At 34.9% G+C, this 23,435-nt stretch overlaps 1 protein-coding gene across 5 annotated transcripts in view; it reads left to right on the forward strand.

Moving 5' to 3' along the window:
- SLC38A6 (solute carrier family 38 member 6) overlaps positions 1 to 23,435 on the forward strand; it is a 73,792-nt gene that overhangs the window by 10,402 nt on the left and 39,955 nt on the right. For 4 of the 5 annotated variants that reach the window (XM_039240780.1, XM_039240777.1, XM_039240776.1 and 1 more), the window contains exons 4-6: positions 5,298 to 5,350; positions 8,468 to 8,507; positions 20,629 to 20,707. In XM_039240780.1, the coding sequence (XP_039096711.1) occupies positions 5,298 to 5,350; positions 8,468 to 8,507; positions 20,629 to 20,707 (172 nt within the window). The remainder of the gene's footprint in view (positions 1 to 5,297; positions 5,351 to 8,467; positions 8,508 to 20,628; positions 20,708 to 23,435) is intronic. The other variant, XM_039240779.1, reaches the window with a different exon arrangement.

Genomic DNA, 23,435 nt, shown 5'->3' on the forward strand with positions numbered 1-23,435 from the left:
CAGATTTTTGACTGTACAGGGTTTGGCACCCCTAGCAACTTTGTATTGCTCAAAGGTCAATTATATATCTAGATGAACAGGAACTAAAACCGAGGCCCAGGATAGAGGTTCATTCATTTATTCAATGAATATTTATTTATCTATTATTTATCTATTGGGAATTTGGAATTCCCTTCCTTCCTTGAAAAAGTTCATAGTCTAATTGGGGAGACAAATATCTAAGTAAAAAGCTTATAATGCAATGTGATGCTTGTAACTATTTAAACATGGGCTAGAGGGGCGCCTGGGCGGCTTATTCATTGAAACAACCAACTCTTGATTTCGGCTCTGGTTATGATCCCAGGGTTGTGGGATTGAGCCCTGCATCAGGCTCCATGCTGAGTGTGGAGCTGCTTAAGATTCATATTCATTTTCATTTTCTCTCTCTCTCTTTCCTACCCCCCACCCCCCACAGCTTGCCCTACTCATGCTTGCTGTCTCTCAAAATAAGAAAAATAAATGAATATGGGCTAGATACAGTGATAGCTCCGAGGAGGGAATGATTTGTTTTGTCTGGTTTGGGGGTTGAGGGCCAGTAAATATTCCTGAAGGACTGAGCTGAAAAGGAATTTGACTAGGAGACAAAGCAAGAGAGAATATTTCATATACAAAGGCACATACTACATATTTTATTCAAGATACCAAAAATAGTTTACTATTACTTGTGCATGAGATACAAAAGAGAAAATGGAACTGAAGAGTCACACCTAAGGAATTTGGAGTTTTTGCTGAGCCCGTGAGAAGCAACTGAGGTGCTTGAAAAGAGTTCAGGAAGATCTTGGGATTCACTTATCGTTGCTTCCAAAGAGGATTTTGGTCCTTCCGAGAGCCCACTGGGAAAGAGAACATAGTCCCCTAACTTCCTCTTCAGAAAGATCAGAAGTAGTGATACAGGGGCACTGAGGTGGCTCAGTTGGTTAAGCGGCCGACTCTTGATTTCAGCTCAGGTCATAATCTTAAGGTTCATGACATGGAACCCCACATTGGGCTCTGCATTGACAGCATGGAGCCTGCTTAGGATTCTCTCTCTCTCCTTCTCTCTGCCCCTCTCTCACTCACGTGTGCACTCCTGCTCTCCCTCATTCTCTCTCTCTTTCAAAGATAAACAATAAGAAAAAAAAAAAAGGAAGTAGTTGATACAGTTGCATAGTAGACACCTAGTAGTAAATGAATGACCTCCACAACACTATTAGGGAGAAAAAAGGTGAGTGGAAAATGATGGAAAGCACAAGAAAGAAAAGAATTTCAAAATAATAAGTGCATTGCAAATGGCCAACTTTCTGAAAGTTGAACTGTATTTGAATAACTCATGTTCCTCAATCCAGATCCAAAGATAATATTGCTGCTGCTGAAACTTGGGCTTTGTACTGTAACCAGAGTTTATTAATTGTCCTATTTCATTGAGGAAAAAATGCAAAGCAGACAGAACACTGAAGTAACTAGCTGGAAATATTCCATGACTTTATGGGAAGCAGCTTTCCAAATGATTCGTGTGGAGGCCATACTCTTGGTCTAGCCAAAATAGCTCTAAAGTGTGTCTTGATGGTACATTAAAGAAATTTTCCCCCAATTTACTTGTTAAGATTTACAGCCTTTCTGCCTCCTCAAAACATAGCATTGATTTCTTTAATATCAAAAAATAATTTCCTAAAATAGATTGCTAATGACTGCTTTCAGTTATTTACTTAAGGAGGATCATGCCAAGTACAGCTTATATGGTTTCCTGTAAAAGACTGAATTAATTTTATAATTTTTATAATTAATGTTATTCCTGTTTTGTAGGAATATGCTACTAACGTGACTGGTCATTACCACATCTTATTTTGATATCTCTTAAAAACATTTTCACTTTATAAATAAGATATTAAAATATTGATCATATGAAAGAGCAGAAAAATATCCCTTATTTGTAGACCAAATGTTAATTAAATTACTAAACACCAGAGAAATTAAAAGTTGCATCTTAAAAAAAATTAAAAAAAATAAAAGTTGCAGCTTAAATAAACCCTATCAGATATTTAGTGGAGAAAATGGAACTATTCTGGGGGGGTATGGTTTTTAAGGTTGACCTCTCCATTATAGCCATTGTAGAATATTTGAATGCTCCCTAAAAAAGAAAGACAAAGAAGACTACACAGTCATTGTTATCAGTTTATAATTCATCCCTCTCTTTTTATGTTTTTTTACTTTATGGATCATATTCTAATCCAATTTTTTCAGTCAACAATTGACATTTTTAGTGTTAGAAACATAGTTTTTTTTAAATGGCTACATATTACTCGATCAGGTATACCTACTATAGTTTAACCATTTACCATTGTTGAACATTTAGGTCGTTTGTGTTTTTTTCTGCTTGTTTGTTTTTCAGTGTAAACTTTGCATATAATGTTTTGTCTTACTTTAGTGTTATTTCCTAAAATGCAAACTCCAAGGGGTCAAATGTCATATTTTAAAGGTCCATTGCTCAAACTGTATTCCAAAGCTCAGACCAATTTACACTGTAATCAGCATTTTATCTGCCCAAATGCCAGAACAGAATGTCAAAAAATATTTCACTAGGGTCGTTTTGGTTAAAATGTTGAGATGATCCAGAAAACCACCAAAAAGAGAATATGTAGAGATAAAACAGTTGGCTGACTGTGTACATATTTTAGTAAAGCCTCAATGTTAATCCAGAAGCCATTATTCATATCCGTGATGTCTTAGACATGGGAAAATGCTTCCAATTTTTGCAACATGAAAGAAGTATGATGACAGTGACACAACTGAATGGCTAGCCAGACATGCTGATTTGAAAGATAGAGTGAGGATTTGAATATTGTACTCAGTTTCCATTTAGACGTCTAAATGTTTTTCACTCTGAATTTGGGAGTTTGCTGTAGAGATATTTTTATAAAACTAGAAAGTAATAGAGAGCAAGTTTGAGATTGCTGAAATGTATGCCACTGCCGTCAGAAGTTGCAGTCCATTTATCTTTATTAAGCTGTCAGCTTGATTATATTTTCTGTAATAAAGGTGTTCTAATTTAAAATTAAGAAATGTTTAATTTATTTAGGTAATTGAAATACCAATTCTTTTGGAATCTTTCAGTGTTATGACTTTTGCTTATGGGAAAGTTATTTGCTTTTCATGTTTACTAATATATAATGTATGCTTGTTTTCTGCTGTTCCAAAATAAAACAAACCTTAGTTAAACTTTTGGATCAGTATCCTCTTGATAACTTGCTCATTGACTGAGAAACTCTACATAGGTTGTTCTAAAAGCAAGTTATTCAATATATTCCCATTTGTGACACTGAAAATCCTCCTTGCTTTAAGTTCTTAGAAGGGATGTTTTTCTTAAGAAAGAACAGATAATTTTAACTGTAATATAAAAGAAGGATGCTAAAATTGAACACCAATGTTCCTTTAATCTCATGCTTCAGTACAGATCAAAGGCCTTCTGGAGACTTGGTTTACATACACACAATATTGAACCAAATTACCTTCTCAATGTCAAATTAGATAGAAGCTAACATTTAGATTATGTTTCTGGTTTAATATATATATACCTAGACTTTAGAATTTTAAATTTAAGGAATAATACATCAATATTATAAAAATTTTAATAATTTGTTTAGGAAAATTAAAACAAACTAGTAAAGATTTATTGGTAAAAATAATTACTAATTTTTGTTATGACATACACTTTAGAATATGTGTATGTAGAAAAAAGAGTTTTGGCATTTCACATAGGAGGAAAAATTATAACTCTGCTTTTTAATTTTTATGTTGTAATATATATCCACAATCTACCCCTGTGAAATTATTGTAGAAGTCTTTCATTGTTAAAACATAAAAGTTCCTACTTATACACATTATATATCCAAAATTCAAAACTACATGGTCTTTGTTCACTGTGTTCAGCAGTCTGAAAATATATTAAAAAAAAAAAAAAACAGCTGTGACATCTAAAACGTTTCCAAGTTCATTGATCAACTCTGATAATAGATTAAAGTTAAAATTTTAAATATTGCACTTAAAAATGTTGAAGTTTTTGTTCTTAATCAGTATAACTTATTTTTTTCAACACTTCTGTTTTCTTTCTGCCTTTGTAGTTATAACATGTAAAAACCATATATGGCTTTTAAAACACTTAACTTCACATCCCTGGTGGTCTTCATTTATGAAAGTACAGTGGAGCTTTTTATTAGTGATAAATTAAAAGAAGACTTGTGGGGCCTGCCTGGGATTCTCCCTCCCTCTCTCTCTACCCCTCCCCAGCTCATGCTCTCTCTCTCAAAATAAATTAAAAAAAAAAAAAAAAGATGAATCATGTCTTTGACTCAATAGGAGATGTTGCTGTACCAAACCTTACTATCTGTCAGTCTGCTTCTGTTTAGTGTAAGCACTATAGAATTAAGCACTTTTCAAACTATAGGATTACACAAATGTTTTTAGTTCTCTTATTTTTACTGGTAGTGTCATTGCTTAGAACTTGAAGCTGTATAGGCTAAGGACAAATCTGGTTCTTTTATGAGACATTTAATTTTCATCTTTTCTGTGACCACATTTCTTGAACATGTGGACTGAAAATGTAATTTCCTACCATTTTATAATGAAAAGAGAAAGTGGATGCCCCACTAATGATGGGTAAGGAAAAGTTGAAGGTCTTGGAAAGTATGATAGAACTTTCATACTTTAACCTTATTTACATATGCAATTTTCAGAGATGATTGCCAGGGAAAACCTACTCTTGGATAGTGTAGTATGCAAATACTGTTTAGGGAAAAGTGAGGTGGTTCTTCCCTTTTGTGTGTTTATTTTATTTTTGAGGGGAGGGAGGGGCAGAGAGAAGAGAGGAAGACAGAGGATCCAAAGCAGGCACTGGGCTCACAGCACAGAGCCCGACGCAGGGCTCAAATCCCAAACTGTGAGATCACAACCTGAGCTGAAGTCAGATACTTAACCCACCGAGTTACCCAGGCGCCCCTCCGAGAAGTGGGGTTCTTCTTGAGTAATTAGTGCATTTGAACTAATGCAGCCTGGAAGGTGGTTAGATAACTTTGGGATTTGCTAAGCTTTACCTACTCTAAGAAGACTCCATCCTCAGAGACCATAAGTCCTCAAAAGTTTCCCTCAGAAGTGATTACTTCTGCTTTAAACTTGGCATGACCATCCAGTAGCTGTAAGGTAGTAGAATAGCTTCCTGCCCTTTAGGAGTTGGCATACAAATAATTTTGTGTAAAAGTAAAAAAAATGATAATCTCTCTTCACAGCTGTGACATCTTACGAAGATCTTGGACTCTTTGCATTTGGATTACCTGGAAAGGTAATGTTTTTCCCGCCTTACTGTCTCCAAAATCCATACAGGCATTTTTTCCCTTCCATTTCTAATTAAAAGAGACAAGTATGTCGAAGAGAAAGAAATTCAGGGGAATAAAAGGAAATAAAGTGAAGAAAGACAGAATGATGTGAACAGGAAGAGAGAGAGAGAAGAAATCTTTCTCTATGCCCTTCTGGAAAATGCATCAATAAATTTAACACTTAAATCTAGTTTTTTACCCTAATGAAGGGGAGCAGTGACTTGAATAATTTTAAAATTATAACAATGGCCTGTTTTAAGTATATTTAAAATTAATTTTGATTATATTAACTGGGTACATCTTCATAAACACATGGAAAAAAGTGTAGAGTTAAAATTATAGCATGACTATAAAACTGATAATTAGATTATATTATTTACAATCTGAACAATGCTAAAAGATTATCTAGCTCTCCCCTCTTTTATAGGTGAGGAAATTAATGCCGAGAGAAATGCAGGGGCCTATTTGTCCACACTTACTTAACGCTAGTATTACATCGTAGAACTTCAGATTCTAAATCAACTGTTTTTCCTCCTCAGAATAATAGAAATAACAGCAGTATTAGTGGGGAATTGATTTGTGATAGGCATATTAAACCAGATTGAGAGGTAGAGAAAACAATGTCGTCTTCCACAGGTAATCAGGAGTTACATATTTTTGTTTGTGCTATAGTACTTTGTTTCTGAAGACCTATCATATTTCTAAAATCTATTTTCATGTTGGTTGCAAATAGGCCTTTTTCTTTCCATTATCAATTTGTTGTTTATATTTTTTGCTTGTTTATTTTGTTGGTAATCTTAAAGGATACAGTATCTATAGACGGCCAAACTGACTCTAAGAAGTGAAAATGGGAGGAAAAAGATCTAGCTATGTAACAGGGGGGAAAAATCTTGGATTTACATTCATATTAACTTTGTTCTTAAAATTACAAAAGGGAATATCTAAATCATGCTATGTAGCCTTGTGGGTTGGACCTTGTCTTAATAACCTGAAACTTGAACAAAATGGAGAATATGTTACTTGCAGGTAAAGGGTTTTGGTAATCATCCTGGTAACAGTTTCTCTTTCCTGAAGATCAGGATGTTTGGTGTAGTTTTGGTCAGTTTCATGCATCCAGTTTAACCAAGGAAGAAGAAAATGTTACTTATATAAGAAAACTCTCATTAATTTAATATGATCTATAAATATGACTCTAGGCATCATCACTGTTATTTCACACTAGTATTTCCTGCATTCCTTGAATAGCAGGAGAATCTAAAAAAGCATTTACTATTGAGAATCCCCTTTTCCTAAAACTCTAGATAGTTGCATGATTATTGATGTACGCACTCAGTTCTAAGTAGGCAGGTGCATAGAGAATTCTCTAAATGAGGAATTGTATTTTGCTTTTTTAATATTTCCTTTCCACTTCCACAATTGGGTTGAAACTTTCCTATTTCCTTCTTTCCAGATATGACACAGATATGGATATGACATAAGATAACATTGCTCTGAGAATTAAATATTTTTAAGTTTTTTGAACTTTTCAGAAAGATTTTTAAAATTGTCTATAAATCCATTTATTTACTCACCAAACACATATTCATTGAGTAAATACCATCTGCCATGCACTATACTAGGCACTGAAGACCTAGATAGGTAGACAGACATACTGACTTTCTAGATCTTAAGTGCTTAAATGCAGCCAAAAATGGAAAGATAATCATGAATAAGTTGATACTGTGTTTTTGAAATATATTAGTAGAAATCCACATTTCATGTAGAGTGACAATAGTTACAAATTGCATATGAAAGATAGTGTGCAAAAGTTCACAACAGTCTTTTCACAAATAACTGTGTGGTTTTATAACTAATTTTTGAATGGGTGGGTATATAGAGTTTCTTCTGGGAATGTTAAAGTGGTGATTACTACATCTTCAAAGACACCGATCATTAACCCTCCTCTGCGAACCCCAATTCCTCTAGAGTTTGCAGGATAACCAAATGCTATGCCACTGATGAAATTCCTAGTAGAGGTTAGTCTGAAAGGTGATCTGTTCCCCATCCATGAACTGAATGATCCTAGATAGGTAGTCCACTCTGAACATATACTGGGGGTACAGACCCACCAGCATTTATGTGATTGAAGGGCACAAGTGGAAGCAGAACATTTAATCATTTGCTCTGAGGACATCTGATTACCAAGAATGGATAAAGGGTCTAGAGTTTCCCAGGAATCTCATCAGAATCACAAGCCATCAAGCCTGCAAGCCAAACTTAGTCCTTAGGCATATTTTGTTTGGCTTAAAGTTTTTAATGTGTAACTGATTGCCAACTAAGAGTTATGAAATTCTGGAAGAATTCAGTTTCTGACTTTCTTTGAAAAATTAAGGGAATGTAGAAGATATAGCTCCATTGGATCCGCATTCTCACATGCCAACTGGCCAGAGCTGAGTGGCAACTGCCCCATTTTGAAAGGGGAGGGGTTCTTAACAACCTTCTGTTGTCTTACACTAAGTCCGCTCCAGATTATTGAGTTTGAAATAGTTTGCTTAGAATTTCAGGTTTGGGATATGTGGGCTTGAGAGTGTTCTACTCTAGACTCTCCCTGAGACAGGAGGTTCAAAGGCTTGATGTATGCCATGCTGACCTGCCCAGAAGACGGAATCATTTCCTTTTATGCAAACAGCACCGGCACAACACATCTCCAGCTATCACAGTCTACCTCCTGACGCAAGGTCACATTCTACCTACTAAGGCAGTGAAAAGGGGAGAATGAGATCAGATAGATTTAATTTCAATTTTTTGGTACTTTGATAACCACCAGTTACTAGCTCTTTAACACTTTTAACCATTTAAAAATGACTGCCAAGAAAATTTTCAAAAGCATTCTTTATAGTAACCCTGGAACTGTTAAAGAAAGGCTTTTTATGTGGTGATAATTCATTTTATGTATTACAAATGGCTGACAAAATGTATTCTTTTTCAATAGCTCTTCACTCGACTTCTGCATCTGTATTTTAGTAATAGTTATTGGATTTTATAAAATACTGATCCTTTTCTATTATTTCTTTCATCTTCTGAATACCTTTGTTCTTTCATAGATGGTGGTAGCAGGCACCATCATAATTCAGAGTATTGGAGGTAAGCAATTGAAAGTGAACTGCTTATGCATAAATGTGGTGGAAATGATTTCTTCATTTTGTTTATTGTTTGACTACAGGTCTAGCTGGGATCCTGAATTCTGGAGAGATAGGGGTCTTCAGAAACCCTCAGTGTTATCCTCCTTTCTCTCTCTCTCTCTCTCTGTCTGTCTGTCTGTCTGTCTGTCTCTCAGATCCTTTTTATTATCAGGCCTTAGGGGACAATAGCTTCTAAATTTAGTTCCAGGTAAACCTTGATTTCAATCTTGTTATTATGTCTGCAGCACACCTCTAAAGCATTGATTTTCTGTTAGTCACGATAGTGGTAAGGCACAGTTTGGAAAAACTCTCCAGATGATTCTAAAATATTTTCCCTCTACTTTGGTCTTACGTACCCCATTGGCAGATATTCCTTCAGAAGTGACGTTTTTGGGCTGTAAACAATCCAGGGTAGACAAGCAATGTCCTCTTATAACCAAGAAATTTAAAAATTAAAAAAAAAAAACCTGAAACAAATAACCATTCTCACATTTACCTTGTATCTTGTTTTCATTAAAAAAAGATCCCAATATTGGGGCACCTGGGTGGCTCAGTTGGTTAAGCATCTGATGCTCAGTTTTGGCTCAGGTCATGCCATCATGGTTCTGGAGTTCAAGCCTCGTGTCAGGCTCTGGGCTGACAGCTCAGAACCTGCTTGGGATTCTCTCTGTCCCTCTCTCTCTCTTTGCCGCTCCGCCATTCATACTGTATCTGTCTCTCTCAAAATAAATAAATAAACTTTAAAAAAAAGATCCCAATATCGAGAACCTTGTAGAAATGAAAATTACTGTTAATTATGGATAGTTACTGACTAAATGTATTAAATATTTCAATCCAAAATATGGAAATCATGGTTGTATATGTTGTAAAGAAGTTACATAGTGCTGAACAATGTCTTAATTTTCTTTTACCATTGACTGGTGTGCTAAATAAATGCTGTTAGTTTAAAGGAAAATAATACACAGGGAAGGTTGACCTGCATTTTGGACTTTACACAAGACTGTATGTTCAGAGGAAATTTTAATCTTATTTCTTACGTGTCACAGTTCAAAATAGTTTAACAATGACAACTTTAATAAAGTTCAACTCTGATTCTCAAGAGATATGAGCTATTTTACTTTAAGTATTATTCAACCAAATTCTGTCTTTAATGGGTTTCTTGGTCAAGGAAAAAGTTAACATTCCAGTAATAAATTGTACTTGCCATTGTTTTGGAAATCCTGAACATTCATGTTTTAATTCCTTGAATTTTCATGGAAAAACAATGTTATCGAATGAGAAGAATGCTTTCTTGGATGGCGTACTCTTTCTAACCCACACCACTTTACTGGAAGTCAGTAACCAGCCTCTTCCTTCACGAATCTGTATAATGCTATTGATTTTAAGATCTGCCTTGGAATAATTTATTTTAGCAAATATGTATTGCTTAAATGTGCACTTATAATATCTCACATCTCATATAATATCTCATATGAGTATATTTTAATATTTTCTGTCCCTCATTATTCTATCTGATTACTAAGAACCATCACATTTTGTTTAGATTAGGTTGACTATTGTTTGGCATTTTATGTAGAATTTTCAATCCAGGAATTTGGATCTAAATTTGTGACTCTGCCAAAATGCCCACTGTTATATTCTGGATATCCTTCATTTTGATCCTTTCCTTGCTCTCTCATTTTGTATCTATTACTGTACACGATGTATTTTAACATTTGTTATTAGATATTAAGTTATTTTTGTATATGCTTTTCTCCCTTACCATATATATATAATATATAATATATACGTATATATTATATATATATTATATATATATTTTTTTTATCTTTATTTTTGAGGGAGAGGGAGACAGAGTGCAAGTGGGAGAGGAACAGAGAGACAAAGAGATACAGAACCCGAAGCAGGCTCCAGGCTCTGAGCTGTCAGCACAGAGAACAATGTGGAGCTCAAACCCATGAACTTCTAGATCATTCCTTGTGCTGTAGTCAAAATGAGCCACCCAGGCACCCCTGTCTCACTATATTATAAGCTCTTCCAGGGCAAGGACTAGCTCTCATTCCTTTTGTACTCCCAGAACCTAGCACAATACCTGAGGCTTGATAGACCTTTGTTGTACTGAATAGAGCTGAATATTATTTGTTTGAGCTATGTCCAGGTCCTTTATAATATTCTAGATATACTTTATCAAGAAAAAGAGAAAAAGGAATAGTGAGCTAGACCGCTCACTAGCTTTAGATATTTGAAAAGCTGAATGTGAAATTAAAAGAAAAATGTTCTCGAAAAAGAATGTCCTAGAAAGAATTCCTATATCTGGTAGCAGATAAATCATTAATTTTCTCAACCCTAAATATGTTGATTTCCTACTTCTTTTACATTAGAACCTTTTTTTTAGAAAAAAGCGACTGAGAGTCAGTCACAGCAATTTTTAATGTCCCTCAAATTCAACAAAGCTGATAATGCTCATTTAGTTTTTAGAATGATATCCTCATGATTTTCCTCACACTGGCTACAAGTTTATTTATTGAGAGCCCACTAAGTAATAACTGAAACATATTTTCAGAGGGGTTTTCTATTGTTTTACCAGATATGCATACATCCTTCCTTTGTTATAATAGAAGAAGCTTGTTCTTGTGAGCAGATCACTGGGTTGGAAGTCAGGTGCCCTGGATTCTGTGCTCCAGTCTTTGCCATTGGATAGCCATGTGCCTTGGGGAAGTCCCTTCTCTCACTCTCTTGACTTCAGTTTCCTTAGTTAAATTGCTGTGGGAATTGGATGGGAAACCGGCAACTTATTAAGGTTCCTTCTTATTCCAAAATTCAAATTCGGCACTTTGGGAGGGCATGTTAGCTCCTCCAGAGTATTGAAATATTTTTATTACAGGTAAATTCAGTAGGAGGGTTATACTTGGACAAATGATGATTTGGTCTTTTCTTAGGTATCTCTAACAAATCTGGAACTATCTCTCTAAAAGCTTTCATGGATGCTATTGTCAGAAAAAGGGAGTCTCAGTTTTTCAACTGCCTGTCAGGGCAGCTGCTGAGCCTCTGAGGTTAAAAAGTCTAGGGACTCTAGTCTTATGAATTAGTTTTGCCTTCTTTTTTTTTTTAAGATTTTTTTTTTACATTTATTTATTTATTTATTTTGAGAGAGAGAGAACACGTGTGCACGCCTGACCTGGGGAAAGGGGGAGTGGGAATCCCAAGCAGGCTCCGAACTGTCAGCCGAAGCACAATGCAGGGCTCAAACTCACCAACTGAACAGAGAGATTGTGACCTGAGCCGAAACCGAGTCGGATGCTTAACTGACTGGGCCACCCAGGCACCCCATATGGGTACATTTTTAAAGAAGAAATTTTTTGATTGATGCAAGTTGGTTCTGTGGAAGTCCTTAACAAGTACTTACTAGACTATGTGTGCTTGAGAAGCCCAGCACACTTACCTGGGGGGCTCCTACTATGTTGTCCATATGACTTATTTAATGCTATTTCTTCAAAATGGATTTTGCCTTTTTCTTTATCAATTAGAAATATATCAGATATTTGTAAGATGATATGAAGTATATAGCATCAGATTGAATATTTGTACTTCTTACATGCCCATCTGCATGTAATATCATCCCAATACCATTTGCTAATAGGATGATTAATATTAGTAAAAATGGCTATGTTTTTGCCTTGATAGTTTAGAACTGGAAAATGGAGATAATGGACTGACTCTATCTGGGCCAGACATTTTATGATACATTTTAGTTGTACTTACAGCAACTCTTCAAGGGAGATGATGTTATCCTCTTTTTACAGAGGAAGAGGTCAGTGCGTAGAGGGAATAAATAACTTGCTTACACTTAGCCCTTAATAAAGCTGGGACTCCACTCTCTCTACTTCTAGAGACTTCATTCTTTCTGCTGTGATATAGGAAGTGTTTGAACTATGAAAATACTAACGTTGAGGATTTTTTAAACTCCTTGGGGATAGGAACTATGTGTTTTCATTTGTTTTCCTAACTTGACCTAGTTTCTGGTTGAGGAACTCAATAAATAATATTTGTTGAGTTTTAAAAGTTCTAGTTAGCCTAATATTTTGCCTCAAAGAGACTGTTTTATATACTGTGTTAATGATAGGAATTTGAAAACCCATAGAATGATTTGTAGATTAGAATGATCTAAAAAATCAACAGGCTGAAAGTATTGAGAGCCAGATCTTATTTACATAAAATAGAATTGAAATGTTTTGAAATCTATTATTTTCAGGTTAGGTAATCATGTTTTAGATTAATGCTTCCTAACTCTTCTATGCTTTGTAACATTTGAACACTTTCCAGTTTTCTTAGGATCTGTGCCCCTGATGAGAAATATGGAACAGAGAGGGGCGTCTGGATGGCTTAGTCGGTTAAGCGTCCAACTTTCGCTTAGGTCATGATCTCGCGGTTCGTGGGTTTGAGCCCCGCGTTGGGCTCTATGCTGACTGCCAGCTCAGAGCCTGGAGCCTGTTTCAGAGTCTGTGACTCCCTCTCTCTCTGACCCTCCCCTGCTCACGCTGTCTCTCTCTCTCTCCTAGAAATAAATAAAACATTAAAAAAAATTTTTTTAAAAAGAAATATGGAAGAGAGCCCTTTAAAGGCAAAATGATCATGAATTGCTCTTGATCAATATTTGTTACACGAATGTGTCAGTACAGATCCAGTGTATCCCCTGCCTCTCCTTATTACATAAATACAAGCAATTTGCTCATTCATTTGTGTTCTTAGTACCTAGCACGTAGTAGACATTTCATAAGTAATATTTATTATAGGAAGAAAGGAAGGATTAAGACGGAGAGAGAAGGACAAGCCAGCAGCCTGACTTGGTGCTTCTTTAGGAGGAAGAGACTTGACCAACTGGCAAGAGGGGATCATAACATATGAGTATGTAGCTTCTTTTGGAAAGAATTCACTGTCAGAGCTTCCAGAAAACCTCTTTCCCCCCAGGATCAAAGAGACACCAAGTAGTAGTCACAGGGCACTGATGTAGTCTAACAAATTGATTGGAGAAAGATAGTGTCTTTGAATAATTTCTAAACTTTATGATAGAAAAACTGACTCACTAAATTTAGCACTCTTGTTCTAAGCTTATGGAAACCTTTGCCTTTGGAATATGGAGAGCTCTCCATTAAATACTCCTTCTAGCACCCTCCTACACTGTTGGTGGGAATGTAAACTGGTACAGCCCCTCTGGAAAACAGTGTGGAGGTTCCTCAGGAAACTAACAATAGAACTCCCCTATGACCCAGCAATAGCACGGCTAGGAATTTACCCAAGGGATACAGAAATGCTGAGGCATAGGAGCACATGTACCCCAATGTTCATAGCAGCACTCTCCACAATAGCTAAAACATGGAAAGAGCCTAAGTGTCCATCAACAGACGAATGGATCAAGAAGATGTGGTTTATCTATACCATGGAATACTACATGGCAATGAGAAACAATGAAATCTGGCCATGTGTAGCAACATGGATGGACCTTGAGGGTGTTATGCTGAGCGAAATAAGTCAGGCAGAGAAGGACAAATACCATATGTTTGCACGTATAGGAGGATTAGGAGGAACTTGACGGAGGACCAAGGGGGAGAAGAAGGGCGGAAATGGTGGGGGAAAGGGAGAGAGGCAAACCATGAGAGACTCTTGAATGCTGACAAAAACTGAGGACTGATGGATGTGGGGGGGAGGGGGGGATGGGCATGGAGGAGGGCACTTTGGGGATGAGCACTGAGTGTTATGTAGAAACTAATTTGACAATAAACTATTTGTAAAAAAAAATAAAAAAAATAAATAAATACTCCTTCTAGGCAATTCCTGATCTCCAACCAACACTAATGAATTAGGGGCCTGAAATAGGCCCCAGTGATAGCCCCCGGCTGGCCATTTCCTCAGGAGCTGGAGTGACATTCACTTAGAGTCACTGCTGCTGGGGCACAAAGTCAGTAAAGAGACATCTGGAAGTTTTAATATTTAATGCTAGTACCAACAAGAGAACTCTGGCTTAGGGTTTGAATTTTGTGGGCTACTAGTAAAAAAGGAGTAAGAACTGTAGTGGCAAATCAATGTTTACAAATAAGTGGTAATTTCCATGTAGTTCTTCTAGCATTGTTGCATTATGAAATTCTTTTCCTGAAAACCAAAGTAAGTAGTTAGTTTCACATTCATTTCAACTCTCAAGATAGACCACTTAGTAGGCTAAAATATTTCTAGAAATCAAACAGTAAACCCCAAATTTAGTCAAGCCGGAGAAAGTCCTGTGAACTCCTAGAAATGCATGACAAAGCGAAGGTAATTGATGTTTTTTCTGGTTTAGTATCTCACTTCTCTCAAAGTGTGGAAAGGTGAGTGACTCCAAGCAGTATGTTAAATCGTTACTTTGCTTTTTATAAAATATGAAGGGCCACTGTGGCTAACATATTCTTTCCTTAGTTCTTTAAAGCCCCAGTTCCTTAAAAGAGATTAAAGGTTGGACCACTGCTACATATTGTTAAAGGAGAACCCCAAATATTAAGTAGTCTTAACTGAAACTTCCTGAAAGTGCTAGAGTGATCCACAGTTTCCAGTCTGGCACAAGTCTCACAAACCTTCCTCCAACAGTCTTGATTAATACCTCAGTTTGGAAATCTGTTTTACACAAAACCCCACAGCCCTTTTTTTGTACTCAAGCAGGACAATTTCTAAATCTCATCATCAGAAAGGTATATAAATAAGATCATTTTCATTTGAGAACTATAAAAATGTCAAAGTCTCAGCATTTGTAAAATTCATGATTTAATGTTAGATAAATTAGAAGCTATTTGTTTTTCTTCTCTGCCTGTAGTTTTGTTTTTATAGGATGGTGAAGTCATTTTAGATGTACTAGTTTGTGCTGTCCCCTGGGAGACTGGGATTGGGCGTGCTGTTTCAACGCCATCTGCTGGTCAGCTCATCTGTACACATCCTGCAGCTTTTCTGAGCCTGAACAGTATGTCCAGAAACTCTTGAGAAGCACTGCCTTAGAATAGGAGGGATATAGGAAATTTGGAAGGAGTTTTTTTTTTCATAAGTACTTCCTCTGACAAAATTTACTAGCAATGTGTCACTTTAAAAAGGTTTTGAAAGTAATGTATTTCTTAGTAATGGTTTTTTTTAATTATTTGAGTATAGTGGATGCATAATGTTACGTTAGTTTCAGGTGTACAACTTAGTGATTTGACATGTTTATTCATTATGTTGTGCTCATCACAAGGGTACCTACCATCTGTCCTGTTATGTGGCTGTTACAAGATCTGAATACATTCATTATGTATTCATTGTGCCATTTAGTCCCATGACTCACTGAAGTTTAATTAGAAGATTTTAGGATAGTAGCGGCCCCTGGGTGGCTCAGTCAGTTAAGTCTCCGACTTCGGTTCAGGTCATGATCTCACGGTTCGTGGGTTCGAGCCCCGAGTCGGACTCTGTGCTGACTGCCAGCTCAGAGCCTGGAGCCTGTGTCAGATTCTGTATCTCCCTCTCTCTCTGACCCTCCCCTGCTCATGCTGTCTCTGTCTCTGTCTCTGTCTCTGTCTCTCTCTCTCTCTCAGAAATAAATCATTTAAAAAAATGTTTTTAAATTTTAGGATAGTAAATATTCGGCCCCATTGTGTTCAAATTTAAGATCTTGATAAATGATAAAGATGTAGATTTTCTTAGGGTTATGTGAGAAAATCTCCTCCATATATTTTGATCTCCATTTGTGTACAAATTCAGGAAGTGACATTTTTTAGGATTTTAGAAAAAGAGATTGTGCTGTGTACTCTTTAGAGTGGGGATAGATTTTCAGTGGCATTTGGACATTTAGGAGGAACCCTGGGTTGATAAACATGTTAAATAGAATAAACCAGTTGCTATCCATGACTAAAAACATGTTTGAAGTAAAATTGAATCTCTCAGACGGAAAGGCAAACTTATTATTTCCTTCCATAGTACATCTGTTTAGGGCTGGCTGACTAATCCTTTAAGAAGTTGCTGAACTTCCTCCAAGTGCTGAAAACCTAATTCTGTTTTAAAAATAGCTGTATGTAATCTTATCTTCATACGTGTATTTTAAGAGTTTAACAAAAAGGATAATTATTTTTGCAAACTAATGATTTCTTAGGCCCAGATTCCAATTGAGGCTTTATTTTTTTTTTTAAAGGGGTCCTGGGAAGAACAGTCCAGAAGAATACAGGGTTTTTGGGAAGAGGGATTGGTGTTTTGTTTTTTTATTATTATTATTATTATTTTTACATTTCAGTTTGATGTTAATATCTCAAATATATGAGAATAGGAAATGTTCTCCTGTGAATTCCAATAATAGCTGTAGATGCAGGAGAATCATACTGGTAGGTGCAATAGAATCCCTCATGAAACTTCTTAGCTTGTCTGAGGAATCTTAGCTGAACCAATAGCTTCACCAAACCAGCTACAAAGCCGAAGTAAATTAAATTGGAAATACGTGCCAAAGTGAAATTAACATAAGTGTTTTTAAGACTTCTAACTAATTTCTTTGAACTCCAGCATTCATAAGCAATTTGTTACTGAAATGGTCATGACAGAAGAAAAAAAATAATTCTAGGGAGTGGTCTTTTTCATAGACTTCCCTTATTTTTTCTTTGGTGTGGTGGATTTCTTCTTCACTTCGCTCCTGCACTTTTCCATAATGGTTAATAGTGCAAATTTCTCAGACCAGACTGGCTGTTTCTACCATTACTATCTTAGGCAACTTACTTCTTTGTGCCTCCATATCTTTATCTGTGAAATAAATATCTACCTCACAGCTCTGTGGTAAAAGTTAAAGAGGAAATAACTTGCAAATCACTTAGAATACTGTCCAGCATGGAATAGCATCTAAAACCCAAAAATGCTCACTGTTCTCATGGTATTTCTCTCACAGGTCTCTTGGCCCTGTTCTGTGTTTCTGGCATTCCTTCCTTGAGTATCCATGTTTCCAGCTCATGTGTTCCTCTTTTATGATTAGATCAACGAGTATTAATAGCTTACTACTTGCTATTGTCTAATCAAATTTTACCCTATTTTAGTCACTTCTTAATATAACACTTGCTTTTCCACATGGTTTTCAAAGAATACTTTCAGCTTCTGTGTTTTGTTTGGCTTGACAGATTTTTTTGAAATTTCCTTCCCAGGGCAGTTTGCATTGAATGAGTTCTATTGGTTATGTTTAAAATGAAGGAGAAAATACTTATTTAGGTAATGTGGTAAAACTAAATGATTTGTAATGGCTTGAATACCTGTCATCAAGGTATGTCTTTTAGCACCAATTCTGTCTTGGTAGTGTGGGGGGCCAGAATCACTTAACTATAGTCATGGCTAAAATGGATGACCCTGTTACAGCTATTAATTTAGAGTACAACATGGTGTGTCTTGTATTAGGAGTCTATGCTATGTATGGATGTCAGCAAAAATCATTTAGAAATTCTTGCTTATGACCTGTCTCTAAGATAAGTCTTTAAACACTTCCTTATGCCATTAATAGAAGACATAAGACAAAAGGTGTGGCTGGCAGCTGTTTGATCTAGTGAACCTTTTGGTTATAAACAATGGATATATGAGCTCTCCTGTTGATAATTATATATTTAAAACTTTTTTATTTTATTGAGCTGGTTGTCCTTTTTATGTGAATCTAAGATGTATTTCCCAAGTTAATGTATATTTGGTAGTCCGTTTGGTTTCTTCTCTGTATTAATATATGATATGTTAAGGTGCTAGTTCTTGCATGGAAGTTTACTTGTGGTGAATAAAAAATAATGACTACACTGAAAAGGATAGTATCTTTGTTTTGCTTGCTTAATCACAGGGGCTTTTCTCTATCAGGAGCTCTGTGGTTTTGTAGCTCTTAAAACAAACACTATCATTCTCTGAGAAAGAAGCACTATTTGCATGTTTGATTATATCTTGTATACTGAGATCTCTTTTTGAGAGAGAAACATATGTTTGGTGAGTTCATATTTCTTGAAATATACATGATTCTTCAGACTACAATCTAATGAAATAGGACTCCCATTTGAAAACCAAAGAGTTAAGGCTACAATAGAGCATAAAAGTGATCAAATGATTAGCCAGGGGCTAATAGAAATTCTGGGAAGAATGACAGATTGTATATTAGCAAGAAATACGATATCATATTCATTGAAGCTTTTACAGCTAAAGATCTAAAAGAAATAATAGAAAATTACTGAAGGAGATGAATGTCTGAAACTTTAGAAATGCATGTGGTGTTGGATTAATCCAAGCAAGAAAGACTGATGGGCAGATAATAAATTACGTTGTATAGGAAGTCTGCATTCCTTGTGTTCAAGGTACTTTTGTCTTTTTTTTTCCTTGCAAGATATATTTAAGCAGCTCGCCAGTTGCAGAAAATTCAGCTCATGATTTTCAACATCATACCATATATCTATGATTCTTTGGAATAGATAAAACATTATAAACAAGACCCCAAATCCTTAAGTGAAGGAGGTTAATCTAAACCTTCTTTCTGTTCTGTGTCAAATTGAATTTTTCCTTTTGAATTAATGATACAGAACACCTTTTCATATACAATCAATTGCAATGCCCCAAAACTAAGAGAGTTTGAAGATATGTCCTGTACTTCTATTGGGGGAAAAGCTACACCTCAACAACCATCCTAATGGGGGAAAATAAATAGTCATAAACTGGAAAATGTATGCATATACGAATTTTCATTGAGAAGTTATTTACTTAGCTGTTCTAAATTTTATTTTGCCATGGGTGTGTTACTTTACTAAAAAAATTGTGTATGTGTGTTTGTATGTGTAATTATTGTCTATCTTCTTATAATTTATATTCAAAATAGTATATTTCATTTTTTTCTTTCTCAAGTGGTCACATAGCACTGTAATAATTGTGGAGAAGTTCAGCTACATTTACACATGCTGTTTGAGAAAAACGCATTCTTCTTTTTAAACATTTGAGACTTTCAAACAATTTTTCCCCAGAACTTTACCATTCAGACTTGGCATTCATTTGTGTTCTTTGTAGGTCCAAGGAGAAAGTAAAATATTTCCTGAAATATAAATAAGTAATAAAATTAACATGCGTACAGAGTACACTCTTTATTCTATTTGGACATATTCTTGTTGGCCCTTTTTTAATATTTAATCTCTGGGGGAAAGAGAGATTATTACTCTGTTAAACTGAAGTTCTGACTCCAATCATCTGGGTTTCTATATACTTAAATATGTAAGCTTAAACTCAAGTATTTACATATAAATGAGTTCTATATTCTGTAGCCATATTGAAATATTTCCTAATATATGTTGGAAGGTGTATAGGATTTTTTTTATGGCTACATCAGAAATGGGATCATTATTAAAATGCTATAAAAACTAGTTCTTTCTTGGATGCGGTCAGATCAAATGTAAGAAATAATGCTAGCTTCGGGCTTTGATTGCATCATACAGATGAGCTCTGTTAATAAAGTGGAATAAAAGTTGTAAGTTTTGTCCATTTAATATGCTTAGTGGTTACCACTGAATATTTTCTAATCAGTTTTAGAGGACAATTAAAAATGTAACTCATGCATTTTATTTTTATTTTATAATAACTTATGCATAATGTGTTGGGGGGATTCAGAGAAAGGGAAAGGAAGGAAATGAGACTTCTTTGGGGGGGGGTCTCTCTCTAGTACTTATTAAAGTCCATTTTCTGTATCAGTTGTTGCTAAACTAACCTCTGATGGCTTGAACAGGGTTGATAACATACGAATGTGTGCAGAACATCCAAAAAATTTTCATTTATAAATGGCCTGTAATTAACACCCTTTCTCTTACCTAAATACTTTGTCTTGGGTTTGAAATGTAAACAAAACATCTTTTGATGTTTTGAATAATGAACTACCAATTATTCTCTACACAGTTATTTATCTCCATTCCTGGTGTGTATATACCTTTGGGATAATGCAATATGAGTTAATCTTCCACATGTTGTCAAAGCCCTAATGGACATCTGTGTTTCTGTACAAATTATTCTTTAAATGGTTAAGAAATATAGAAATCTAATAGAAACTATTTTTATCTTGTTTGCAGCTATGTCATCTTATCTTTTAATTATTAAAACAGAGCTTCCTGCTGCTATTGCAGAATTTTTGTCAGGCGACCATACTGGGTAAGAAAAAATATTCCCTGTTGTGTCCATTAATTTATTAACTCAATAAATATTTATTCATGATTTGGTGTATTAGGCAAAGACAGGAAGGGACTGTTCCTTGGAGAAGAAAGGAGAAATTTCTTCTTTCAGTGAAAAATTGAGGTGGGAAATGGGGGTTAGTGGAAAGTCCTGCCGGTAAAGGTCTTAAACAAAAGAAGGGGAGTGGTTAATACGCTGTCGCTTCTCAGCAAACCCCAGTGATAAAGTTACAACCACACTGGTGAGATTTCTATTCTAAAGCAGAGTTTGCAAAAATAAAAGATTTGCAGGGATTTAATTATTTCAGTTCCTGTTTTTTAACAATATTATAAACAATACAAAACCACATTATACTTCCTTTCTCCTTATTTAAAAAATACTGGGTTCTAAAGACCAATGACTCATCTCTTTTTATGGGAAAAAACAATTATATTTTTCCTTGCAAAGAAAAAGAAACTTTGAGAAGAATAAACATGAAAATACAGAATAAATTCTAAATGTCATCAAGTCATTTCACATAATTTCTAAACCATAGTACAAAAACCTGTCAGACTTTTAGATATAAATATTTGGCTGTTTTGCTCTAATATTTGGACTTGTTCTGGACTGAAGGGCAAGGTTTCAAAATTAACTTTTTAGCTTTTGCAACTTGGCTTCCATGAAAAACCTCTACTTAGACAACTGCAAATACATATTTATGAGGGAAGTATGGTGTACTTCATATCTGAATAGGAATCAAAGTCCTGCATGATTTTTCATCATCAGAAAATATCTTGCCTTTGTGTAGTACATTACAGTTTATAGGGTTTCCACATTCATTATCACATTTGGTGTTCACAACTGCCTCACTTTATCTACAGCTTTATATGGTTACTTTTACGTTTTGTGCTCTTAGTTTGATGAACAATTGCTATAAGAAATAGCTATGTTATATTCACTTTTGCATTGCTGTGAAAATATTGCGGACAATTTCTATTATTAAAAAAAATTCTATGTTACAAGTTTCTTTTATAGTTTAGGGCTAAGAACTCGAGGCAATGAGAAGTAGAATCAGGAATGTTAGAATAAGAGTAAGGAGATGTGTTCTAACCACGTGACATTCAGTGACCTCAGGAAATTAATTTTACTTCTTTTGGCCATATGACTTAATTCTGAGCCTTGGATTTCTTCACTTGGCTTAATGAGGGTACCAGTGTTGCCTTCTTAACAAAGTTGTTGAGATGATCAGATACGCTATTATATATATACATACTTTTTGTAAGCTGATAGCATAGTGTAAATGTGGAGAATGAAGAAATTCCATAATGTTGTATGTCAAATATACCCTCAATTAAACATAAAGAAATTTCAAAAATAATAACTCTGTGAAAGGTGAATTTGCCCTGTTTTTTCTGCCAGGAAGGTCAGAGTCAAATTGGAATGTGTTGCATAAACTGTTAATCCTAATAGTTGTCACATGTGTTTTGCCTTTTTCTTGCTCCTGTATTTGGTGACTTCTGTTAACATTTTTTTATTGTCATATATCTTTGTGGAAAGAGAAGGGATAAAAGTGCATATAAAATTTTAGAAATAATTAAAGTAGTAGAAGACAGAATTGCTATTAAAATTTAAGTCTTCTTTCTCTAAATGCAATACTTTTACCATAGCTTCAATTTAAATCAATTGTAATTTTGTTGGGATTTTTTTTTTTTTTTTTGCTGGTTTGGTTATTTAAAAAATAATACCTCCTGTCTTTCTCGTATTAGAGTAAAATTGATTAAAGTCATATTTTTATATGTCAGAAATTGGTTTTTAAGGCTATACATCAAAATACTGTGGCCAGTTTGTATCATCTCTGTTTCAGAAAATTGCACATCTCTTGGGCAGTCTCATTCTGTTGTACATGAAGTGTACATTTGCTTATTTTGGACTTCAGAATTTTGAAGAACATTAATAAGAGACTATATTAATTGGCTGGAATATAGATAAATCATTAATCTTTAAAGCTTGATGCTGTAAAATAATTAAGAAACAAGTGTTATGGTAATAACTGTCTAGGGCAGTGTTATTTTTAAAGTTACATAGCAGTATTTCTGAGATCAATAGGATATTGATATGCTTTTATGCTTTTATTTTAGGGTTTGACAATAAATTGCAGTTAAGATCTTTCAGGTGTGCTTATTTTCTGTGAGATTTGATGTATCATTGTGAAACAGAAACCTTTAAAAAGATGTTATCAAACAGAAACCTTATGTTCACAATATTCTAATTTCAAAAATTACTGTTAGAAGCCAGAAACTATAATACTTAATCCCAAACTCGTATGAGGTATCTGTATTTTTCATAGAATAATTTATATTTAAAAATCTATGGCTGTTAAAAGTTGGAAGCTCTCTGTTAACATTTAATGATCTTGTCAGGGGAATATGATTGACACAATTAAGTTGTCTTGCATTTGAGTTACATAATTGATATGGGATGTGAGTAAGATCCTAATTCAGAACATATGATACTCTTGTTCCATTCCATTCGAGAATGAAATTAAAGCAACTTATAAATAAATCTGGTTTTCATTAAAATATGGAAAAAAGCATCTGCATGCCAAAGCATTTGCCATACAGCTAAGGATTTATACTCTATATTTCATACTTGGAACATTTTTATCATATAGGATTAAATCCACAGATCAAACAAGTTTTCTAGGAAGTATAAAACTTTTTACTCTAAT

Source organism: Hyaena hyaena, unplaced genomic scaffold, assembly GCF_003009895.1.
Source record: "Hyaena hyaena isolate Hyena2069 unplaced genomic scaffold, ASM300989v1 scaffold_181, whole genome shotgun sequence".
In the NCBI taxonomy this organism is placed as follows: domain Eukaryota; kingdom Metazoa; phylum Chordata; class Mammalia; order Carnivora; family Hyaenidae; genus Hyaena; species Hyaena hyaena.